At 40.4% G+C, this 17,661-nt stretch overlaps 1 protein-coding gene across 2 annotated transcripts in view; it reads right to left on the bottom strand.

The window, feature by feature from the left end:
• The window catches only part of Calx (sodium/calcium exchanger 3), a 90,329-nt gene that overhangs the window by 11,933 nt on the left and 60,735 nt on the right, over positions 1-17,661 (bottom strand). For both annotated transcript variants that reach the window (XM_043415896.1, XM_043415895.1), the window contains exons 6-7: positions 6,540-6,698; positions 121-292 (exon numbers count right to left, since the gene is read on the bottom strand). In XM_043415896.1, coding sequence (XP_043271831.1) covers positions 121-292; positions 6,540-6,698 — 331 coding nt within the window. The remainder of the gene's footprint in view (positions 1-120; positions 293-6,539; positions 6,699-17,661) is intronic.

A 17,661-nucleotide genomic window follows, 5' to 3' on the forward strand; every position in this document is an offset into this window, starting at 1 on the left:
ACTCGACGTTTTTCTCAAAGCGCTGTGAACAATGTACTTAAAATAACGCGGTGCGTAACGAGAACAAATAGCACGTCGGGAATACTTGCGAATAAAACGAGGAGTAAAGGTTCGACTCACTTTCCAGGATTAACTAAGAATTGTTGGCCGTGATAAGCGTGATACATGGCAGCGATACTCCACGCGATGCCGATACCTAGGAAGACGTTGACCGCATTACTTCCGGTCACATTGCCAACACTCGCATCAGCATACTTGTCCTGACAAGCGGCCACTTTGCTCGCGAATGTATCTGAAAGAAATTCATCCGATGAGTAACGTCACGAAGACTCGCTCTCATTAAGCTCAGTCTCATTAAGATTCACGAATCACTATTGGGAGGCAAGAAAATTGGACTTCGATGGGTTTGATGACGGAAGGAATGCTCGAATCAAAAGGTACCACCGGCGAGGTTGGCAGACGGATGTGGGGCTGAAATTGCTCAGTGAGTGAATTAGTATCCAAACTAATTAATGTTTCAAGGGCTGCGCTGTAAAGGGAAGAATGATTAACGATTTATTCGCCTCGCGAATTCTTATGTCTGCTGATTAAAAATTTGGAGAGCGCTGTACCCGGTATTCGCGTACTCCATTTTTCATCTTGGTTGCTCGTTTTCAAATTTCATCCTCGGTCTCACAAATCTCGTGAATAATTACACCCCAAATTTCGCAATATATCAAATTCATATTTCTATTGAATAATGAGCAATCTTCCAAAGTGCTCTACTCCCATCTGGACGAACATCGCGTCCCTGCAACTTCTTTTCAACTCGAATTCGTCGAATCATGCTTTTCATTTATGCCTGCCTGCCAATCCTCTTCATTCCCACCCCGCAAAATGAACTTCACATCGATTTCCTGCCCGAGAAAACGTTCCTGTCGATCATCTCTAATGTCAATCAACGATCGTTCTCGATACACAAATATTCTGAAAAATATTCCAACCCTTCGTGAGCCAGTTTTTTATTTACATATCGCACTTTCGATCAGCACTCAATCATACCGTGTGCGGGGTATTTCGATCTCGTGTGTGAGTCACTATTGAACCTTTTCTTCATTTAAATCAGGCTCAACATTTTCAGTGTCACGATAAACTTGTGGTGAAAATTTCGTGTTTTTTTTTTTTTTTTTTTTTAATCATTTCAGTTAACCTCCTGAGAAGTGGACGAGTTGAAACTATTTTCCGAAATGTTTGACGACGAGGATACTTTTCAAGTAAACTTTCGAGAGTCGTTGCCCTCGAAAGACTCCCAAAAATCTCCGACTGAATTAACGATTCTGAGGACTGCGGTTTCTGCCCTTTGCGATTATCCAGGTCAAGCGCAATTAAGCACAGCCAATAATTGCACTTACGCCATATTCGAATTGATTTTGGGTGTAAAGGGCGTATGTTTTGTGAGTTTGAGTTAGCGTAAACGAACTTTAAACCCGGTGAAAGCGCCACCGACAGTAACGCACGTATTGCATGTTTTCTGCAGTATATTTGTGCCCTTGCGCGAATGAGGTGGGGGCGAGCATTAAGGGGGGATGACTGAACATAAAAAACCCAAAATTCCATTTATTTCGAGGGGACACTGGAAATCGCTGATGCTTTAAAAATTGAGGACAATCTAAATGAACTGAATCGATAGACTTCGGTGTATCTTCATAAAGATTTGAGATTCTAGAAAATGAGTATCGTAAAATTAAACGAAATGACAGAAAGTCGGTCAATCGTCGTAAAAAATAATTCTGGACCCAGCATATACGTAATTTTTTGATTTCACGAAGCCATCGATGTAGGTTGAAAAGTTATGAATTGCAAATTCGGCGAGGAACGAATTTCGAGAATTACTGGAATTATTGGAGAGTTTTTTTTTACATAACTTCGTTGGGACCCGAGCCTGCAAACTTGAGCGTCATCTCAGCATCTTCAGATCGTTCAGGCTCTTCTAGATTCTAAATGACGTTGTGCTCCAAGTACATGCGAACTCGTGCATAGTGCATATACAAGCAGATATTGCGTCCTGTGCGCGGGGAGAGTGGATAAAAAATATTGTCTCTACGATAAAAGCTACGGGGGCGCGGAAAGGGCGACGATAAAAAGGGTTTTTAGAGCAAACAACTGGGGAGGTATCCTGTCCACTGGCAAAAGTATAGGATAATATTGTCCGAGGGAAATGGGCTGTGTGTGGGTGAGAACGTAGAGCCCACACGGTGTGGCCTTTGCGCATTTATGAACGCATACTTGTGTATAAAACCGTACATATTTCGCGGAAACTCGAGGTACATATTCGTGTTTACAGTATGCAAGTTAAATATGGAAGGGAATGGATCCCTTTGAGGGAATCGGAATGTTTAAAAAAAAAACGCGTGCTTCACCGTTCGCTCGTAATGGGGCTTTACTACTGGGTTGTTCGAATCCTGGCTGAGATTCCTCGATTCCACTCCTTGGGAAGCCGCAACGATTAATTTTTTCGCAGAGCTTTCGTCTAGTGCGTTTCGACACGAAAATCGATGTTAAATACGATCTTCATTCGTGTTTTTTACGTTTAAAACTCGAGGTGTGTTCAACACTGGGACACGAGTTATTAAGGATGATTACTAATTGCGTATACGAGCCTGATGGCCTGGATTGAATAGAGGTTGTTAAAAAAATCACCCTTCAGCTTCGTTCGCTCAGTCGACCTCGATTCTCACCCTTCTTTATCTTCCACGTAAATTCCTGCTATCTCACGTCAGTTTTTTCCCCCACCATCCTCGCGTCATTTCCTTTAAATGATTCCACGTGTCACGGAGCTTCGCAACCCTGACACTATTGCAACCCTTTGCTCTCATCCCCCTTTTCTTTTCCTCAACTTTCTTTCTTTCTTTCACTTCCTTTTCCCATTTCCATTTTCCCTCATCATCATTCCTCTTTCTCTCTCTCTTCTTGTTATATTTTTCCTTAACATATTTACTTTTTTACATTTTTTTAGCATGCTTAATTGCCTCGAAGACTTCGTCTAAGGTGTAATAAATAATCAATCAATCAATCGATCTCTCTATCATTTCATTTTTTTGGTACTTTTATCTGCTTTTTTTACTACGACTATACATCATTTTTGTTACGAATACTCATAATTTATGTTTATTTTTTTCTCTTATTACTTTAAGATAGTCTAATTTGTTTTATTTCTTTTTGTTATTATTTCTTTCTTATTTTACAATGCGATACTAGCAATTTTTTGTTTTCATTACTGAAAATGTTCTTATGTGATTCATTTTTTGTATCATCTACTTTTATTTACTATTGTTATTGCCTCAGAGACATTGTTTAAGGCATAAATATATTCAATTAATCAATCTCCCTCTCTCTCTCTCTCTCTCTCTCTGCCATGTATTTTCGAAATTAGTGTACCATTGAATTTCGTTCGGCTTATTTGAGCGTGAGGATCCAAATAAGTCTCCCATGTTATTGCGTTAGCTACCTTAAATATGCGTAATCCAATTATTTGCACCATATTACCGCTTTAGCTAATTTAAATTTCAAGCCATTGCACTTTAAATATTTATATACCACTTTGTTTTATCATTCTTATTTGTCTTTGTTTTTTCATACTTCTTTGTCACTGCGATAATTTTAAGATTTCTGTAACCCCATCGATCCCCTTTCCAGGGCAAAATAAAATATCAATCGATCAATCTCTCTCTCTCGCTCTCAAATTTTTGGTGGACTCTCCTGTCCCTCTCGTTTTAGTATTTTGGACTAAACAACTTGAACACTCCCCCTCGCCCATCGTACTGGTCTCCCAGTCTCGTGTATAATCGCCGGCAGAAATGAGCTTCGAGCTTTCACGAGGGTGCCTAAACAACCCTGACAAGATGGCAACCGCTATTCGTTTATATACGTGCGCACATCGATGCATACGTTCGCGTATGTGTAAGCAACTTTTATCAAGGCGGTGACGATCGTTCGTTTACCAACATATTATAATATTAGGATAGTTCACCGAGTTTTCGTCGAGAGAGGCTTCAACGATCCCCTTTCCTCGTCATATCCCAAAACTTATTGTCCCGTTGAACACGCCGTTACCAGACACACGCATCTTCAAATATTCCTCAACTTTTTGGCCCACAGTATTTCATAGTTTCCTATTTCTGCATAGGCAAATTAACCTATTAGAAAGTTTCGCGATTACGTCTCGAGAAGATACAATTTGTTTTCGAACGCGGAGCGGGAGAATAATAATGTTGTAACGCTCCATTACTTTTATTTTCTCGCAAAGCTAATACGAAGCTTTTCACAAATTGGACTTTCCGTCAGAGAGGAAAGGAGAATGAGGGACAGAGTATGTGAAAGTTTACGAGAGAGTTTTACTGAAAAATTGAACTGAAGAAAGGCCAGCAGGAGCGCAAAGCTCACTCCCGCCTCAATCTGCAGTGGCCTATCCATACAAATGTATTTTTCTCTTTGCGCGAGAGGAGTTTAGCTCCGGGTGAAATCGTCTTTGTTGTACATCGAGAATGAACAAGGGGCAGGAGCCCTCCGACGACTTCAATACATTTGGGCTTTACGCAGCGAAAGAATGACAGGAGGCGATACTGTATTCCGTCTCCTCGCATTCGCATGTACGTATGAATTCATGTAACGTTATAAATAGACACGCACAGGCGTATACACACACGCACACACGAAAGGGGAGAAAATTCTATAAAAAAATTCGAGCGAGTTTGAAGCACGGAGAGCAGTGGCTGAAAAAGCTCTTTGCCTCTTGCCCGCTCGACAGGCCATTTTATTTTGGCCTTCCTTTTCGTCGAAGCTACACACAGTTTCGTCCTAGTTCGAGTTTATCGGATTCGTAGCCGCTTCGTGAAAACTCTCTGTGTGCGTGTCGCAACGGCGGCGTTATAAATTTCGAATGGAGTGTGTGAATTTGAGGCAAACAACTAGAAGATTTGTATGCACGAACACTTTTTGAATAAATATTTGTGCGGATTTTTCTCTGACAGGTAATTAAATTATCCTTTGATTCGAACGAAAATTCAGCGCCCGGAATTTTCCAGTAAACTTTCCATATCGCGTGCGTTTTTCGCAGGCCTCGAAATTCGATCGGAAGAAGCGTCAAAATGATTTTTCTTCTCTACGGTATAACGAAGCTGAAAAGTTTTTTTCCTTTCCATATTTTTTCTATCGCCGCGCCAAAGGCCGCGTCGGCGACTTTGAAATATCGGCCAATAATTCGCTGTCGCTCGCAGCAGACATAATTCAACGAGTATTCATTATTTGTCAAACATAATTATTCCGTCGCACAATAATTGCGTTATCGGAGGCCACTCGATGGAAGCTTCCCGACACAATTTCCTACTGGAGGGCTGCTATTGTGCAGTATCATTTGGCACTTGGAATTATAACGGAGATCGGGTTATGCGTTACGGAAGAACACACCCAATTAATGTCCAGCCTGGCATCGATCGGTTCTCGATTAGCCGGTGAGCTATTAGCTCGTTGTTCAAGTCGTTTCGGACGGATTCTCACACGCAGCTTTCGCGCTTACGATCCAAGTGTTTCCAAAGCTCGTCGCGACGTGGCTGCAAAGTTTCGCAGCTTCCGGAGCCCGCCACGAGCTCTCGTTTTCTCTCCATCTTCGAATTAGTAAATCGCGTGGTCGCTTGTATGCGTATATTATTAGCGAAGTTGTGAAACGACGGCAATTACTTGGAGGAAGGAGCGTGAAATAACGAAGGGCCCGCGATGTGAATGACGATTGCCAATTTATGAGACCTCGGGAACTAAGTTCAGGCTATTTTCGTGCGCGAGAACTTCCGGAAGACGTTTAAAGAGTCTGCAGGGAAGGAGTTCATAAAATCCTGCAAAAAGAAGCTTAAAAAGGGGGATTGAATGAAATATCGCGGGGTCGTGAATGAAGAAAGATTCGAGGAATGTTCTATTTGAGATTTCGAGCCTCGAAGGCTGCGATCGGAAAAAAACTGCACCTCCAAGTGGCGCAGTGTGAAAGAATTTGGTAATTCTACTCGGCAGGCCGATTCTCGTGGGAATACCTTTCGTTCGAGCTGCACGCCACTTATGTTAATTTCCGTTATTCCCAGGGTGTTCTCTCGCACGGATATTAGGTGGGAACTCCCGAGAGAATGTTAAAGACGAAAAATGAAAGCACGAGGCAGCATTCCGGAGTGCTTTGCGCCCCTCGACGTAGTACACCCGGTGAGAACATGATGCTTTCATGAAAATCTTCATTTCGTATGCCTCGAGTTTGAAGCTTCGTGGCCAGACGGATTCAGCGAGCGAATTGAACACTCCTCGGCCGATTTCATTTTGAGCAAGAAACATTCCTCAGGTCAACTCTTGCCGAGTTTATTATTTAAAAACAAAGACGAACAAATTTAACGATTATTTCAATGAATGTTACCCGGTGAAATTCCAGTTACTAATGCTCTAAAATAATTGTGAAATCGAGAGTATAATGTGGATCCCTCGAATATTGTTGGGCGAAGTGCATGCGTTACGGTTCATATACGCACCAGGAATGCTGGTCCCGAGTGCGACGAAGGCAACCGCGGTAACGGAGTCTTTAATGCCGAGTGTGCATCCGAAATACGACGCAACATCCCCGATGATCGCTGTGACGACACCGATCCCACAAATACTGACGACGAAGCACAAGTAGCCACCGGCAATGTCTGCAACAGAAAGCGCATTTCTCTTTCGCACCCAATTCAATTTCTTATAGAAAATTATTTTTAAATATAACGATGAAAAAAGATTTTTCATCAGCTTTATCAGATAAAGTAGAAGGGGGAAAGTTAAAAATATCGAAATAGGATATTTAACATCATGTTATAAAAAAATATATAAACGAAGATGGTAAAGATGCAGAGGAAGCTTCGAGCATTGTTCTAAAAGCTTGAGAAAGCAATTTTTTACGTTTAATTGTTTTTTAAATAAAATTTCAACTTATTTAACGACTTTTAACTTTTACAAGTTAATTTCCACAAATTTTAGCGGATTTTTTCAAAAAACTCATATTTTCGTAAAATTCCAAAGATCATAAAGTTTAAACCGCCCGACCGATATCTCCCAAATTCAATACCAAACTTCCTATTATCATAATCTATTTATAAAAAAAAAATTAGTAATAAATCTTAAAATTTCCGGAAGTTAGAGCGTCGACACCCTTTTTTTAAAAATTTCAAAACGTCGTAGGATTCGTATTTTTTTTCAAATTCTGACAAAATTATCAGAGAATGAAGAGCTTGTTCAGATTAACATCTATATGCAAAACTGTAGCGCTATATCTCAAATCGTTTTCGAGTTATAAGCGTTTGAATTTTGCAGTGCCATAACATACACACACACACACACTCACACACATCCGGACATTTTTTCTAGATATGATTTTTCGATGTTTTTGGATATTTTGAGCACATTGACATTGAAAAGTGGAAAAAAAAAAAAAAATTTTCATCGTCATATAGCTTGATTCCTCTATGAGATAGCAAAATGCATGTTTATGATACATTTCGTAAAAAGTAAACGAGATACGTCAATATTTATCCATGAAAATGCGATGTAAATTTCACAATTCAATTTTAAAAATGGTCTTTTTTCATCTCTTTTTCAAACTTCTAAAACGCCATCCGCCATATTGGATTCGAACGTGACGTCACTCCGATAGTAAACGATCGAGATTCTTATCGTGCGTTTTGTGTTATTTTGAAATTTTTCAAGTTATTATGCACGTTCGTGGACTTTTATCATTCATTTGATTAAAATCGCATCATGGAAGACGATGTTGTGAAAGCAGAAAGTAGAAATCTACCAATGATAAATACGATGATGGTGGCGATGGATCCACAATTTTTCTGGCATTTTTACACTTGTATTATTGCATTGAGGCACGAGACACCAATGATGTACCGTTATAACTCGTTATTTTCACAAATCTTGTTGCTTTCGTCTTTCGCAATCGTGTTGTTTACTAAAGGAGTGACGTCACAGACCGAAACAACGTGGCGGCTGGCGTTTCCGTGGGAAAATTGAAAATTATAAATAAAAAATAGTTTTTAAGACACTTTTCGGTCTTATAAAATAGAAATAAAAATTCTACTGGTTTATTACGATCTCAGGATTATTTAAAAACAGTTTTCAAAAAAAGGTGTGATACCCTGTTTTCCCACACCGTTTGGCTGATCGCACTAGCTCCTGTCAGCGAATTTTCGCTTTCGTCTCGCGTCCGCTGACGTCAGAATTTTTTTTCAACCGGTCAAATCGCGTCGAAGAACTTTAATTTCGAAAATTGTAGCCGAGGCTGCAAACCGAACCATCCCCTTAAAGCTGCGATGGAATTAAACAAATCTCACGATATCAGAGGAGCAAGTGACAGTTGGAGTGAAAACACTATTGAATAAAGGCCCGACGACGATAACGTTGTTTACAAAAGATATTTAAACACCGAACGACAATGACAGTCGATAAATATTTCTTTCATTCAATACCAAAACCATTCATAATATAGAATATAAATTTTTTTGTTGATTTCGAATAAATAGGAAAATCGTATATTATTTGATCATAAATTGATGAGGTAAGCCACGTGCTGGATGGGATGGTTAATGAGATGAGCGACAAGCCATCAACAGGTTGAACAAATTAGTCGCAGAGCATAACCGGAGACCGAGAGAGAAAAGGCCAATAAAGTGGTTATGAAAGCATGCAGCTTATGACAAAGAGTGGGTAGCGAGAAGGAGCGAGAGAGCCTTGTGTCTGCATGTAAACTTCACACACAACGAAAGCTTCGTACGGTTTGGTGAATAATTGCATTTTCCGAGTCCCATATCAAAGCTTAATTAAGCCTCGAGTTTTTGTGTATCCGGCGGAGATGTTAATGTTTCGTTTTTTATTTTCACTATTTTTTTCCCTCCATGTTTCATCGTTTTTCCACGAATACGACAAACTTGAGGCCACCTTTGCGCGATTTATTTTTTGCACGTATGTATGAGCGTTTGTTGAAGCGTTATTCATTTTCAACTAATATCTTTCAACGTTTTTCCTTCTTTCGTTTTATTTTTTTATTTTCCATTTTTTATCCTTTGTGTCAACTCACAATGACGTCTGCACACTGCCGCGAACGAGGCAGAAGTTCGAGGTCACGTGATGAAAAAAAACGTGAGCGGAGAAAAAAATTTCGAGGTCTTTCGGTAAGTAGTAAAAAAAACAGCTCGCACAGCGAAAAATATGAAAGGAGAAAAAAAAACGAGGGTGGAGCAGAGCAAAACAAAAATAAAAGGGGAAGAGCTTTTTTTTCTATTCTAGCGTCATTTGTAGCAATTATGCGCATATATATGTGTTAATGTAGAGTAAGCGTGTGCAGCGGTACGAAAGATATGTTAATTTTTGTTGCGAGACCTTCAGTTTTGTGTGTTTTATATATTTTTTTTTTTTTCACCAGATACAAAAGAAAAAGGAGTGAAAAGCAATGTCGTGTCAGGGTACATTTTTGAAGACAGCGTCTTTGCGAAATGTGAAAAATATTTAATGGAGAAAGAAAAAATTGTAAATGCTAAAATCAAGATGAGAATTTTCGAGTTTTATAAAATGTCAAGCTCAACCTTTGACATTTGATACGGTAGTTTTTCGCTTGGAATATTCATCAACGTAATTTACGCTAACCTCGTTATTCGTTGTGCGCAAATTTGACACTTCCGATGTTGACGACGGCCATTTATTAATTAGGGTCGCTATATGATGAAACTAAAATCCGGGTGGAAACGTTGAGGCTTGTTTGCGTCCAGGTGAAATAATAAACACCGGGAAGAAGCGGTTTACTCAGGAGTAGTTTGGTTTAAACTGTTAGGAACGAATCGAAGTCAAGTGGACGTTTGATCTGCGCATGCGCTGTAAAGCGCAAAGCGCATCTTTGTTTAATCGATTTATTGAAATTTTTGTACAAAATTAAATTCGGGATTATTTCCCCTCGATCCCGCGTATTTTTCCGACCAGCTTGAGCCTTATTACGTTGATAACAAACATCGCGATATTTTTAAACTATCAAAAAAAAAAGAAAAAATTTACGATTTTTTACTTCGACTTTTTAACGGTTGGCGTCGCTAGGTTGGCCGCGGCTTGTTTCGGGCCTTTGTACCGCTCGCCAATATGGCCGTCGCCCGTCCTCAAAGACGCGGTCAGTCGGTCAGTCGGTCGTTGCACGCGATCTTGAAAAAACGTTGCGGAGTGTTTCGAAGTATTTTGCGGTTATGTTCGGTCGCGGAGTGTTACGTCACATTGTATTCTATAAAAATTCATGTGTTCGGCAACGTGCAGCGAAGTGAACATTGAAGAAAGTGTAACTCGAAAATTGGTCGTTTTCAGGTTGTTTTGAACAAAATAACCCGACAAATAGGATTTTTGCGGAATTCAAATGACAGCAACGGAACGAGCGATCTTAAGAATCATGGAAAAGGTACCTCACGAATGATTTTATCCACATTTTCATGGTGAATAATCCCACAGAGAAAGCCAACACTAAACACGAAGGTACGAAAATTAAAAAAATCAAATAACGATGCTAATGCGGCGTCTCCGCCGGTGTGAAGGATTGGAACGCACGAAACGTTATAAATCCATAAACTTGCGTGGTTTATCCGCAGTCTTTCCCATCCCTCCCTTCACTCTTTATTCAACCCCCTGCGCGGTCACAATCCCTTTTCCAGCCTCGTATATTTCGCTTCACCGTAGCATAATATTCCCGCCGGGACAATGGATACGCTGCTTGCTGTGCGTTTTGCTTTTTATCGTTGTATTCCTCCGAATCGCTCCAATCAGGATGCCGAGCACGCGTATGCTCCACGCTCTCCCGGCTTGAACGTTCGACACGAAATAAACTGCGACCGCGAAGCAAAACGGGAGGGGAGAGATTGAGAGCGACGGAGAAATCACGAGAGAAAGCGCTTCCTCATCTGTAATGCATCGATCGTCCTCTCGTCTAAATCTCACAACTCCAACAATCAAGCTTTTTCAGTTTCGCATGCTTTTCCTTCCCACATCTTTTGATTAACGTCAAACCACCTTTTCCTCGAATTTCAACGCGATAAAGCGACGCTTATTCGCAGTCTAATCACATTCTGTACTACCTTGAAGAACACTACAAAATATAGACAGTTTTCAAAGTGATTCGGGCCTTCCAAGTAGTTTGCTCAAGTCTCTCATTCACTCGGCAACTCAAGTAATGTAGGCTAATTTTCTCAAGTACTATTTTTAAGGGTCTATTCAACTGAACGCGTTCGAAAATTCTGAAAACCTTGAAACTCCACGAAATGGACGGCTTTTTAGATTCTGTTAGATATTCGAGTAATTTCCGGGATTGTCGATCGTAGAGATTTTATTTTGTGATTCTACTTCACTGTTTTCATTTTTCGGTGTAATGGTTTTTTCCAGCGCATCAGAGCAAACTCGGACATCCCTGTGGAACGTCTTTTTTGGCAAGGGATATACGAGAAAGCTTGAAATACACCGGCCGTTAAGGGAAAGACACACGTGCCAGATTGGGTTTGGGCGATAACTCGAACAACCACTCGTCCACAATCTCGTTCGTTTAGGGTCAACCATAAACGTTGAGTATCTCTGCTCCTAACAGTTGGTTGGATAGTTTAAACTGTCTGAATAAGCCTGAGCACTCAAGTTCTGGTGGACATTGTCGAGGAACTGACGGAGCAGGACGAAACTCGGAGGGAATTTGCGGGCCGGAGGCTTCCCAGGCCTCCCCTGCGACGAGGACGGAGCGAAACTCGTTGAACGAAACAACTTTGCTTGAGGACTTCTTGACTTGGCTTGATTAATAGTCGGAGCGACATGGTAATTGGCTATTGGGGCCAGCGACGATGCGCTATTTTCCTGCTCAAGCGTCGACGCTTCAAAATTCATCTATTGAATTTCCGTTCAAAATAAATGAACGAAAGAAACGTTGAGTAGAAAAAAAGCAGCAATTTTGAGTAGAAAAAAGCACGATCGACGTTTCTAAAAAGTGCTCCGAGTCACGTTGGATCCTCTCGGTACATTTGCTCATTGTGCTTTCGTTTCCAACAGCCCAAAATAATTGGCATCAGTCGAAAGTGACACTCTTCCGCGGTTGCGAGAGTATCGAACTTCGAATCGAATTTATTCGAGTTTGTTGGAAAATAATGGTTGCCAAAACGAATGGAGGGCGAAAAGTTTGAAGGGCCAAATCGAAGGCAATACTGTGACTGCGGAGAGAACGTACAGGTCCTAACCCACGCTCATCCTGATGGGAAACAGCCACCACAGGGCTTGCGAGACCGACGCATTTCGCCGTAGTGAATGGCTACCAGGTTCATTCTCGGAAACGCGAAACTGTGTGGGACCGAGGTGACAGAACGTCGAACGCTTCGTTAACCAAGTACACATGCATTCGGCGGCGATGCACAGATAAACCAGAGGTCAAAGGATCTCTGTGCAATCCGATAATGGAAGCTTGCCAATCTCTTCTCTCTCTCTCCCAATCCCTGACTCTTTCTGACCCTTCGTTCTTTCTCTCTCTCTCTCTCTCTTCCTCGCTTTCTTCCATTGATTGAGAAAAATCCTTGATCCGCGTCTTTAATCTTTGCTTCAATTTTCTATTTCTTAGTGTCGTTTCGTTCTTCCTGCTCCCCTTTCGTCTCAATTTCATTCTCCAGCGCTCTGCTCACTTTCATCGTTCCACTTTCAACGCTGCTGCAGCACAGAGTTGGTCAAAAATACATTTTCCTTTATTACTAAATCCAACTTTTTCGAATAATTGATTGTCCGTCTCTTCAATCATTGGAAAACTGAAAGATCATTCTATTTAAAGGGAATATCCGCGTTATTGAAAACTAGAAATATTTAAACGTGTCGCACTTGCTGCGACATCGATTTATTGGTAATTCAGCATACGAAGTCGTGTATTTCAGTGGTTCGGTCTGGTAGATTCAGGTAATAGGGTGTGAGCTTATATCGACAGGCAATCCTCCAGGAGATGAATCCAGCCCTTCGGTTTAATGTCGCTCGGCCCAATATCCGGGCTCGTGTAACTGTCTCCCTCGTAATTTGCCTCTTTCTCTCATCGGCTTTTTCTATCGTTTCGATTTATTTTCCCCGCTTTTATTTATTGTCTTGAAATCTTTATTTTCTTGTTTCCCCTTTCTCTCGATTCTACTCGTCGAGCTTTTGCTGCATGACTTGCCTGCAATTTTCCGTTTGCCTACTTCTTATTTGTCATCGCTATTCCAAGGACTTCCATCAGTTTCTTCCATTTCTTTTCCACTTTTTCGCCACTCGACTCTCCCCTTAGCTCCCTTTTTACGGATGTTTATCAGTTTCTGTCTTTTGTTTCCTCTCCGTTCTTCTTTCTCCCTTCGATTTTCATTGCTCTTACTCACCGTCTCTGCCTTCGTAATATCACAAAGTTCTATTTTACGTGAAAACGTCTCATGCAAAACGCCCCTCTTCGCTATGGCCTGTCTCCGAGTTGATCGATTTTCCACCACGGTAATTCCTTGTCTCAGCCACATGCTGAGCCGCACCAGCGAACGTAAGCGAGATTATAATCTTGGAAAATGATTAAATAACACGTTCCCTCTGTCTCCGCGTGAGCATTGCTCGAGCGGATTCATGCAGTTTGAGAAAAAGCTGGAGGAGGAAATTCAACGCAGCACTACTCGAGAGAGAGAGAGAGAGAGAGAGAGAGATCGCGTGTTCAGTCATTATTAAACTAATTAAACTGATGGACGATGCAGAAAAGTAAAATCAGCGGTTGAAATCAAGTTGGAATGCAAACACCTTCGCAACTTTCGTGACGAACGTAGTCGATGAGTTTTTCCATTTTTTCATTTCCCTACCAGCTCAATGCTTACTTATAAATAAGCACTGCTTATTATGAGAGTAACGTAAACGAGAGACGACGCTGATGCGATCCGACGATCAGATATTTGCGCCGTGAATCGGTCCAGTTTGTTTTATCCGTGAAACGTGTGACCCAGTTTGTATGAACGATCTCGGGGGTGAGTTAACGCTCTCGAGGAATTATGGCCCCGACGTAACGCACATCCTGATGCTAACGGACTAACACATATGGTTCACCACCTCCGGTTAGTTCTACATTCTCTAGCATCCGCCATATTGCTTTCCCGTCCTATCTTCCGACCCCCTCGTATGCCTCTTTCCTGCTTTTATACGTCGAGATGCTTTGGGAGATAAACAACATGTGTCAAGTACATTGTCCTCAAGATGAAGTTGAGCGACGAAACTTTTGCCAAAGTTTCGTGAACCTCCCTCTCTTACTGATCGAACTGGTCAGCCATTTGCAATGTTCTACCACCGCGCGAGACATACTTAACGTCGCATTTTCTTCACCGAAAACCGTCGCTACAGTTTGAAACTCAATTCATTAATATCGGGGCGCTGAGACAATTTTCAAATATGCAATTACGTCCTGAGAGCGTCGACGTTCTCACTAATTTTTATACAATACAAGTGTTATCACAAAATTCGTAAAAAAAAAATTCTAGAATAATCCTGGACCTGTTCGCAGTTGCTTCGAAATCGGGATCGCGGAGCAGCACATTTTTTTCGCTTTGCTACTGTAACAAGGTCTACACTTTTTGGAAAAACAAAAAATAAGAAAGCTTAATCACAGGACAGGCAACGATCCTATGTCATCACAGGGGTGCGGTTACCTAGCAACGGAGCTCCCTCTCTCGTTTCGTTGACGTAATTATATCGTTGCCCCGGATACGATAGCCAACCAGTTTCTCATCACCAAGAAATATTTCTTGAGGCATACTTTTAATAATCTTAACATAATTGACGTTATCGACTCAACTTTCCATAACTGTCAGCTCCATTTATTTCTCGACAATTTACTGCGATCTGTTACAACCTACCATGCCGTTTATGGAGTCTGACACGAATTTCATCTTTGTTATTAATAATTAGTTGATTAAGAAAGTTGAGTCTGTACAGTCATTTTTTTTACCCAAAAGTTATGACCTGTACCTTTCAAAAGTTAGGCCAGTTTACAGTTTGGCAATGTTGCATACACTTTAAAGAAAAGTTGGGAAAAAAAAGACGAAAAACTGGTGAAAGCTCAGTCGAAAACGCGGACGGTGACGATCCTAGCCTCAAAAAACTGCACGGGAAACAGAATATTATTAATATAATCTCAGCAATTCTCCTATTATGATGAATTATCCTAATAAATCTGAAAAAATTGACATTATTCAGCAAGCCTTGCTCATGTTGCCCAAAAAATTTCATATTTTTAGCATCATTTTTAACGGAGATATCACTGAATGTGTCTTGACTTCCATAAGATTACATGTTATTTGGCTCAAATTGTTATTGGTTTTTCTCAGCAACGACGCTCCTAAACTGTCTGAAAATTTAACTGATTTTTTTTTTTACACTTCACTCTATAAGATACACTCGGTTTAAAAGCGATGACATCATTTTCGTTCTAATGCCTCAACTTCCTTATGATATTCCTTCCACGGAATCGAATGTTCTACAAATGACTGATTTTAAATTACAGTAAAGTAAAAGTGCATGGGCCAAATTTGTGGTCAGGTTATCGAACATTTTAAAAAGGAATAAAACCTTGAAAAATCGTACGGGAGCTTATAGAGATTACATCATGACCACCATTTCTATTCATTAATTCATATACTAAATAATTCTCAAATCCTGACACAAACTGTCTCGCAGATTGAAAAAAATGTAAGGAATCCGTAGCGACGATAAAAATAAAGGGTTACCGAATCCTTAAAAGAGATGTTAACGATACAAGTTGTAAAAATTGTAGAAGCAGAAGCTTTTCTTTTATAATATATTTTATAAAAAATACTGTCATGCAAAAGGAATACCTTAAGTTACGGTTATAGCATTTTCACATTCTGATCTGAAGTCATTATTCTTGTTTTTCTGAAATTAAAGGCACGTGAATTCATTCGAATAACAGAGCTGGCTGGCCATTATCGTGGCTGTTGTGTAGTACAAACGGTGAAAAAACGCCATGCCGATTTCGGTATCGCATCACAAATGTGAAAACTTGAAAAATCTTCTCAATTTTCAACGGCCTTTCGCAAAAATTGGTACACAATCGTATTTTCGAGTGGCGTATACGAAAAAATCGATAAATTCGAAAATTTCCAATCCTCGGCCTCAGGGTAATAATTATTATTTTCGAGAATCCTTCGTGAGAATTACTCTTCTCCAGGGAAAAAGTCTCGTTATAAAACGCTTGAAAGTCAACGCGAACGTTCTTTTTGCTGATCGAATCACTAACGATTTCCATATTCAAGTATGAAACAGCAGCTCCTCATGAAAAAAAAAAAAAAAAAAAAAAAATAACAATGCACTTCGGTCCTGTAAATGAGGTGGCGAGGACAAAACAAAAAACCTGCCCAAAGCGCAGCGCACAACTGAGCGGCACGTCGTTAATGAAAATAAACGAAAAAACCATCATTAACCGACGCTTGAGATTAATTGAACATAGTTTTTCTTGCCCTTCAACGCTAATACGATTTTCACAATTGAACGCTCAGATGAGAAGATCTTGTGTTCAAAGGAATGAATATTGAAAATACACCGCTTCAGCTCTCTCGAGAAGACGGATCGAGAATGAGATAATGCTTAACCAGACTGCTCCAGAAGATCTTCAGATCAACTGTAGAAAGGGCTTGTTATCGTACAACAGGAATAATACTGGGGGTGTTAAGCTCATTGAGAATATTGTTCCACGTCGGTTCGTGTTTCCACGAAAGCTTCACACACAATGCAACGTAACGTTTCGTAATAGAATTTGATAACTCACGTATTCCATTCATTTCGATGACATTTGCTGACATTCGCCATACTTCAAAAAATTTCCAACTCGTTATTTTTAACAGATCGATAGTCGTGTATGAAAAATGGGTTGAGTCAACTTAGAAATAAAGCAAAAATCGAGTCCCTCGTTTTTTGGATTAGTTTTGCTTTTCGGATATTTGTAAATACGATTATCAATACCGCGACTCGAATCCGCCTCTCGGTCTTTTCTCATTCACACTGCGATTATTGCTTTTCTTTTATGGCTTCCTATCCTCCACTCCCTCATCTTTTTTCATATTACGTTTCAGCTCATTCTTGCTCTCCTTGCTCATCAATTTCTTCCCGTTAAAAATAAAAATAACGATTCATGAGAATGATAGAAAAACGTGGCTTGATATTTCTGCTGAATAAAAAATAATTTCAACTACCAAAAATATCGAATTGACGAACGACGAGTGAAGAATTGCGTCAAAAAAAAATGATGAAAATATAGCACTTTTGTGTTACGATTTTCTGTCTAATGGAGAGTAAGTAGGAAAATAGTTGAAATCAGTTGAACAGCACTCGACCTGCAAAGGTCGTAGAATTTTCGGCAAATCAAAAGTCCTCAGGCGTTGATTTCACCTCTGCCTTCGACCAAGTACATTTACTCTGTTCCCCTATATTTCACTCTTTCGCTCGAGTGGTCTCGCCAAAATGATTGCACAAATGGAACTACCCTAAACGCTCCTTTCTCGTTTTCAAGCTTGGTGGTTTGAAGAGAAAACGGAAACAGAAGTAGCTGTACACGTACCCGCAGACCTA

The sequence above is a fragment of the Venturia canescens genome, chromosome 4 (genome assembly GCF_019457755.1).
Source record: "Venturia canescens isolate UGA chromosome 4, ASM1945775v1, whole genome shotgun sequence".
NCBI lineage: Eukaryota > Metazoa > Arthropoda > Insecta > Hymenoptera > Ichneumonidae > Venturia > Venturia canescens.